The sequence below is a fragment of the Pyrus communis genome, chromosome 10, assembly GCF_041283825.1.
Source record: "Pyrus communis isolate YQ-2024b chromosome 10, ASM4128382v1, whole genome shotgun sequence".
Lineage (NCBI taxonomy): Eukaryota > Viridiplantae > Streptophyta > Magnoliopsida > Rosales > Rosaceae > Pyrus > Pyrus communis.
Window position 1 is genome coordinate 31698070 of NC_142574.1, and position 8175 is coordinate 31706244.

The 8175-nt window shown below is 36.1% G+C and overlaps 1 protein-coding gene across 1 annotated transcript; it reads right to left on the reverse strand.

Annotated features, from left to right (window-relative positions):
- Positions 1-377: 377 nt before the first annotated feature.
- Positions 378-7674, reverse strand: LOC137727826 (cysteine-rich receptor-like protein kinase 26). Its single transcript, XM_088677491.1, has 14 exons — positions 7349-7674; positions 6440-6535; positions 5960-6313; positions 5635-5711; positions 4909-5039; positions 4468-4573; positions 3220-3314; positions 2183-3118; positions 1934-2080; positions 1716-1843; positions 1417-1627; positions 1056-1293; positions 832-982; positions 378-739 (listed from the first exon to the last, which is right to left on the reverse strand). Exons 8-14 carry the CDS (start codon positions 2973-2975, stop codon positions 419-421), a joined length of 1989 nt encoding a protein of 662 aa, XP_088533617.1. The 5' UTR covers positions 2976-3118; positions 3220-3314; positions 4468-4573; positions 4909-5039; positions 5635-5711; positions 5960-6313; positions 6440-6535; positions 7349-7674; the 3' UTR covers positions 378-418.
- Between the last annotated feature and the right edge of the window lie 501 nt (positions 7675-8175).

Genomic DNA, 8175 nt, shown 5'->3' on the forward strand with positions numbered 1-8175 from the left:
TATATAGTAAAAAGACATTGAATGTATATACTGACATTAAATAGAATCTAGGAACTAAAATTAATTTTTAATCTTGTATAAGATATTTTTCTAAACTTCATCTTATTTAAGAATTAAAATCTAATTTTCTATAGAAATTATATATCTGTTCCAACACGCAACATATATACATATTACACCCGAGGGCAATTTATATAATAAAAGGGAGTCAAGGGTTGCAACTTTCAACGAAACAATACTTTCAAAAGAGAGGGAATAAAAACCCTAGCATCAAGGCCATCCCGGCAACTCGGGACGGATTCTATGGATCATGGATCAGATCATGTAACGGTGTTCGAAGTACACATAACACTACCTGTCTTATGACAAACTTGCGCTTAAAAATAAACCAGAAAGCCTACATTTATAATCAGCCCCACTAACGAGGATATGGCTCAGTAATGCTGTCCTCATTTATCGACAAATCTGCAGAATTTTTAGGTTCATATGATTTTGTTCCTTCCGCGGTGTCTTTTTCACTGTTATGCAAATAATATGCAGGTCTTGAAGGTAATGAGAGTGTGACAGAATGACTATTAAGCATCGAAACAATTGAAGCCATGGTTGGTCTGCTAGCCACATTTTCTTGGACACAAAGTAAACCGATGTGGATGCATCTCATTATTTCGGTTCCTAATCCTGTCGCTAACACAGGATCTATGATATTTGACACCGTATCCTCCTTCCAGTTTCTCCATGCCTATAATAAAGTTGAGAACTACATTAATGAAAGAAAGTTCATATACTAAGAGTTAAATCATGTGTAAAATTAAAAATTATATTCTTACTCACATAGGTTAAAAGGTCCTCATCATTCTCACTACTTCGGAAACTGGCAATCCTTCTACCACTTAAGATCTCAAGAACTAACACACCGAAACTAAAAACATCCGATTTGACAGAAAAACGTCCATGAATTGCATACTCTGGAGCCATATATCCACTGCATGATTATATTCACCAAATTAAAACATGAATTTAGGATACTAACTTAGTTAGAATTTTTGGATACTTACTAGGTCCCCACAATTGTCTTAGTATCTCCTTGAGTTTGATCCATCGTAAACAATCGAGCCATGCCAAAGTCTGCAATTTTAGGATTCATATCTTCATCTAACAGAATGTTGCTAGGTTTAAGATCACGGTGAATGATTCGAAGACGAGAATCTTCATGAAGGTAAAGAAGCCCTCGAGAAATCCCTCCTATGATTTTGTAACGTGTTTCCCAATCCAAATGTCCACGATTGACTGGATCTAAATACAAGCGCAATAGATTGAAATATGATTCATAAGTTTTTCTTTTGTTGATACAATTTTCAGTAATATAAAATTGAGAGGAAATGTTATGAATTATGCCAAAAGGTAGAGCAAACGTACCAAAAATGAAGCGATTAAGACTTGTGTTAGGCACGTATTCGTAAATGAGGATTCTTTCCCCTGCTTGCAAGCAAAAACCTAGCAGCCTTACTAGATTACGGTGTTGAAGTTGAGCAACTAACGTGACTTCAGTTTTAAATTCACGTTCACCTTGCTCAGAATTCTTAGAGAGTCTTTTCACGGCTATATATCTTCCATTTGGTAGCCTACCCTGAAGTTTATAAAGAAAAAATAAAAAGTTCGTTGGGTAAAACAATTTTTCATTAAATCGTTTTTCTTGTAATATAGTGTTTTGTTACCTTGTAGGCAGCTCCGAATCCACCTTGTCCAAGCTTATTTGCATCAGAGAAGTCATCAGTTGCTGATTTTACAGTTTCAAAGTCATATTGCAACGACTCCTCCAGACTAATGTCTTCCAAATTATCATCTGAAAAGTGACAGCTTAATCGTAACATATATGTCCTAAAATGCTACTGAGATAAATGCATAATATATGAGACTATGTGACAATTATCACCATTGAACTTAATTTCAAGCTTTTGTTTTTTCCATCGTCTCCTCGCTCTTAAGGAAATCAATGTTCCCATAAGAATCATAGCGACAAAAACAACCCCAACAACGGAGATGATGATGATGACGGCTTTTGATATTGTACTCTTCTTTCCTGCTTAGCATCAGATGGGTGCGTTCATTTTATTGAGCGTCACATATAGAAAGCAAAGAAAAAAACAATTATTTGTAATTAAGACATTAAGTTTAACCATACCTTTTACAGATGGAAGAGTCACTAGAGAATCCGCGTTGGCCTCGTAGAAAATATATGCCTCGAATCTCAAATTACAACTCGGCTTAAGAACTCTGCCTCCCAACCTTCCACCACAACATTCTGGTATTTTTGAGATAGCCCCTTTAAGGCAATCACTGCAATTTTGCTTATCCAAATCTGGAGTGCACTGCACAAGTGCATGTATTGCTTGGTTTGTCGTACTTCCTTGTATAATCGTATGTCCGGCTGCAAATTTCTTAAGAGAATCCCCCGACGCAGCTTTCTCAGTAAAATAATCCAATAAGAGATTGAGCACCAAATCGAATTTCTGGGGATCAGTTGCGTTAACCGGGCCAGGCACAAACTGAAAAGGCTCATCCTCCTGAATACCAAATATTAATTTGCTCGAGTATCGGACCATGCAACGCTCCGCCCATACGATTGCTTCGTTTTGATTCGAACAATTCATGAGGAGAAAGGGACTAGACTGGCTGACACAAGTGTGACAGTCGTTGAGGGACACATCTCCTCTGCACAATGCAATTGCGTTCACTCTGTCGGCGTCTTGTCCCATTGATGAATTGTAAAAGCCGGAATTGGTTTGATTGTTGGAAGAGAAAGAGGAGAGGAGGGCGTCGAGGTTTTTTTGGTAGTTGCCACCGTCTTCGTAGGTGCCAATGTTGGAACATCTCCAGCAGAACTCAGATGTAGTGCAAACGACGGCTCCGGCGGGTGCAAGAAGGTCCAAGAGAACGGGAACAATGAAGAGAATTAGTAATCTTGAGGAATCCATTTCTGTTGTTCAAGTCAAATGTAGTATTTCATTGTATTGTTATAGTAACCAACTTGTCTTTAGTTCTTGGTTTAATAGACAACCAACCAGCACGATGCAACTGCTTCGCTAATCATCAAGCCACTTGGGTTGTTTCCTATATCCTATACCAAGTCAGGAGAAGAATTGGTATAAAAGGACGGCATATATATTACCCCGGTTTAGAATTTTGAATTGGTAAAACTACAAAGAATAAAGGGAACACCTTGACTTTAACTCCACTATTGCCTCTGATGATAATTTTGTTTTTGTGCTTGTGGTAAAATATTGATCAATCCCAAATTAATAATCTCTCCTTCGCTGCCCATGTCCATTTCTTAATTGGTTGCATTCAATAAAAATAATGAAAAGACGGAAATGATGGTGATTTTATGGATAAACAAAAACTAATAAATGAATTAAGGACGTGCAATAAAAGAGTACTGTTATATTTCATTTCAACCCTTAAAATTAATCTAACTGAAATAATCCAAAATATGATATTATCCCTATTACAACATAACAAAATAATAATTTTTTTATTAAAAAAAAAAAAAAAAAAAAAAAAGAAGGCATGAATGACATATATCTGGTATGTTGTAACAGGGTTAATATCATATTTTGGATTATTTCACAATCAGATTAATCTTAAGGGTTGAAATGAAATAGGACCTCACAGGTCCTCAAAATGAGGATCTTAGGAGAGCATTTCTGATGTTATATTTATTATATTTGTACCACCTCTCTAATAAGTATAGGGGCCACCAACAAATATAAGTCTCATATCATACTTTTAGAGATGAGACTCATATGTGTTTGTGAACCATACCTCTATTAAAGAGATGGTAAAATTTTGTAGTAAGTGTATAATAAAAAAAGAAAAATAACTATTAGTCGCCTCAAGGCTCAAGGCTCATATATACATACGCAAAAAAGCATAAACTAAACTCCCACCACATAAATTAATCAGTAACCAACCAAAGCAAAATTCTTGGAGACCAGAACAAGCCCAATTGAATTTTCATGCAAGTTATTGTAATTGAAAAAAAAAAATTATATATATATATATATATATATATATTTACGTGACCAAAATTTAAGCTTTACACCATATTCTGTTATTCTAACACAAACAGTTCTTCGGCCCTTAGGTACTTTCTGTGGCTCTTGATCAATAGTTGTACTTATATACAAAAATGTAAAATAATCGATTGTAGACATTGTATTGCATAATACGCCTACTTCATATAATTGCTAATAAAGGAACAATTCCTTTCTTTATGGATATTAAAAGGAACATCAATTCTATAACGTCCATTGCTTTCATACTCAAGCACACACCACAAATAAACTAACGAAGGAGTGAACTAATCAATGTCATTTTATACTTACTAATTGCTATAACTCAAAAGCGCGGAATTGTCTTCAACTTTTTTCTCAATCATAACAAAAGAAGGAAGAGGATGATGCTTACCTGTTTATCGTTGATCACATGCATCTCTTTGATTAGTCTATTATCTCCCCATGCTTCTCAAATTACCGAACGAAGGTTTCTGTGACCAGAGAATACAACAGATACACTGCACAAAGATATAAGCAAAATTTGATGAAAACCCACCAATATTTCAAAGCATAACAAAGTTAGAAGCTGCTAACAAGGTCCATTGAGCATCAAAAGTCATATCAATTGCTGTTAAAATCTAAAAACCCCAATCCCATGATATTTTAAATTGAAAAAAAAAAATTATGGGTAGCAAAACACTATCAAACTAACTTGAATGAAGAAATCGCTAAAAACAACAAACGGGGAAAATTACAAAACTTAGGTATTGCCTAAAACCCCATCATGTTCTCAATTCCAAATTTTTCTGGGCATTAAAAATGAAGCTTATGGAACGAAGAGTAATGTTATTACCTTTGCCAGACACAAAATATCCGTAAAGGCCTGAACAACCACACGCCAATCCTACCAAAATCGAAGTGACAAACAAAAGCAAACTCAATTAAACCCACGTTCCAATTCAACCCACATGCCAATCCTAGCCTCTGTCATTAGCAAATAGCAACAGGGTAAGTTACAATTGATCAATAATATTTCAAGTATACAAAATTTTAAATATGGTTCTAGTCATACAATGGAGCAGAAAGATGAGTTATAAGATCATATTGTTAAACACATTTGTAAGCAGAACCTTTATTTAAGAATAAGTACAATCTTTAACACATGAAATCATGTATATATTTTTTATTAGTTTATATGCATGTGTGCATACAGCACGTATACTTGCACAGTTTTTGCATTAGATTCAAATCGCAAGAACCTTTTGCCTCGACTGCCAACAAAGAAAAAAAGTAGTCAATGATTAAAAGAGAAATGAATTTTCATGAAGATTCATCAACAACATCATTAAGGCTTAGCCAATTAAATTCGTAAAACGGAAGAATAATGCATATAAAAATCTTGAGTCTAATTTAAGAAAAATGAATTATGCTTATGGCTTCCCACTGAAAATGTGTCATCCCTGAACGACTGAGCTTAAAATCCTAATACAACAGCAGCAAGGAAAATGGACTCAAAACAAAAATTAACAACAAAATTGAGTTGATGAATCCATTTAAGCACAAAAGTTTAGGCACTCACCAGTGGTCCGACTTGAATGGCGTTGTGGATTTAGCATTCCTCTTGTGGGTTAAAGCGTCACTATCAATCAAGCCTCTCTGTGAAGACAAAATTAAGTCATTATTTGAATAGATGCAAACCTTCCCCATTTTGACAGGAAGAATAGCAGAGTGTGACATAACCATTCTGAAAACTGTAGTAGCATGTTTCCAAATCGTTGAAGATAATAAATGAATAGCTAGAGACATTGAGAATAGTTTTCTTCATTACTTCATTGAGAATAGTTCTTTAATAATTCTACGATTCAAGTGCCATTTTATTTCTTCACTTGGAAAAAGAACTAAACCTTTTAAAGTGGCCGTGGTGGAAAGCAGTTGGACACCATTGTATAATTTCTTGCCTCACTGCACATTTTGAACCTAAAATTTCCACTTGATTATGTTTTAGCCTCTACCTATTCTCTTCCTTAATTTGGCCTTGCCTAACCAAAGTCTTTTCCCGTTTAAGGACACGTGCCCAATGTTATTTCCTTCTCCGCTGCATTCTCATCTTGCTAAAATTTATAAGAATATCAAACCATTAGAATCTCAACCCATAATCAGTTTTACCCGCCCACAATAAATCAGAATCCTCAAGCCAACAACTTACATTTGCTTCGGGAAGTAAAGTGACTTGTGCAAATACTTGTGTCTGGTTCAGCCTATAATTCAGCAGAAAGAAACATATTGTTCCCTCACAAAGCCCGATATCTTGAGTACAAAAGAAGCAGCTAAACAATTAAATCCACAATTCTTAGTTTTCTTTATAAGATCATCCACCACACTACCTTCAATGATACATTGATAACCCAACAAAGAATCTTCGATGCAAGATTATACACTGGCATCTGCTGATCAGCCAGCTGATTAGTCGAGGCCTCCACCTATTTTTGAAACCAGAAAATCCAATTGACAATTAGTGATAAAACCCAGAAACACAAAACCTAATATGTATCAGCTACAAAAACCCAAATCAATAAATAATACACTCATATTTCTATGTAAAAGCGAACATATTTTGACCCCAAAACGAAGATGTCATAGATGGAGGAAGAGAGAAGCGACAGAGGGACTGATACTATCTCAACCCCACCCTTTCTCTGCAGCCAACACACTCATTCCCTCAACCCTACCCTCAAATCTTGTACCCAATCAACTCTCTTTCTGTCCCCCTAATCGTGCACCCGCCATCACCCTCTCTCTGCAACCAACCCCCTCTCCTCTCTCCCCTAAATCACACCCCCACTCTCTGCAACCAACCCCCTCTCCTCTCTCCCCCATATCACGCCCCCACCATGTGAAGGCACTGACACCAGACCTCCTCCCTAGAAACTGGCCCTAAAAACCCATACCTCCCTTACCCGTTCCCTTTAACCCTCGCATAAAATCCTCCCATCTCTCTCTCATCCTTGTCCCATCTCTCTGTCTCTGCAAATCGCAGAAGACAAACCCTAAACCAAACCCCTAAAATCCCGCTTAAATCCTCCCACACTTCTCTCGGACACTCCCTATCTCTCTCTGCAATTCCTAAAACAAATGTCCTAAATAATATCTCAGACACCCCCATCTCTCTGCAAATCGCACAAACAAAACCCCAAACCTAATCCTTGAAACCCTTTCTCTCGGACACCCCATACCACAGAAAATGCATCTGAACTTTAGTTTATAAAATCGCAGGCCGCCTTCTCTCTGCCTACCTTTTAACAATTCACCAGTAAGATTATCTCACTAAAAACATATATTAGCAAAGCCAGTGACAAATAATGTGAAACTGAAGCAGTAATGAAAGCTTATATTAAGAAAGAATGAAAAGCCGTCTTTCTACAACTTGAAACCAAAATTTAAATGAATGGCCCTGTAACTAAGGTTATTGAACATGATTAACTATCCGCAATATGACAACTATCTGCAACCCTCAACCTTGTAACTTGAATCAAGCTGGTTTCACACATACCAATAGAAAACCAAAATATCAGTGTTTGGGGAAGTTACCTTATTTAAAATACCACTAAAAAACAGAGTGCTTTTAGGCAAATATTGTTTAAACACCCAAACATAATTCATGATATCTGCCAAAAAGAAAATACCTCTCGATTAGATTTATTTCGTTCACGAACTTTCTCCTTGACAAACTCCTGAGATAGAACCAAAAAAGAAAATAAGTCACAACTGGGGCAAGTAGAGGGGAAGGAGGCAGAGAAAGGTAGGAATTCATGAGTACACTACTCCTGCTTTAGGTTCCCAACTTATAAGGATGCTAACTTCATCATATAGCACTGCCATTAAACGCATTTGTTTCCGAAATTAAATTAAGAAAAAATTTCGACACTCACATGCCACAACACAATGTTACATGAAGGAATCTTACAATCACAACCAAATTGACACAAAATTTCTAACAGTCCTTTTGAAAGCGAAAGTCAAGCGATTAATCATATACTCATTTTCTGAAAAACAAAAAACCCAACAAAAATATATAAAAAGTAAAAGTAACTAAGTTCCCAATAGTCTAATCCATTAGAAA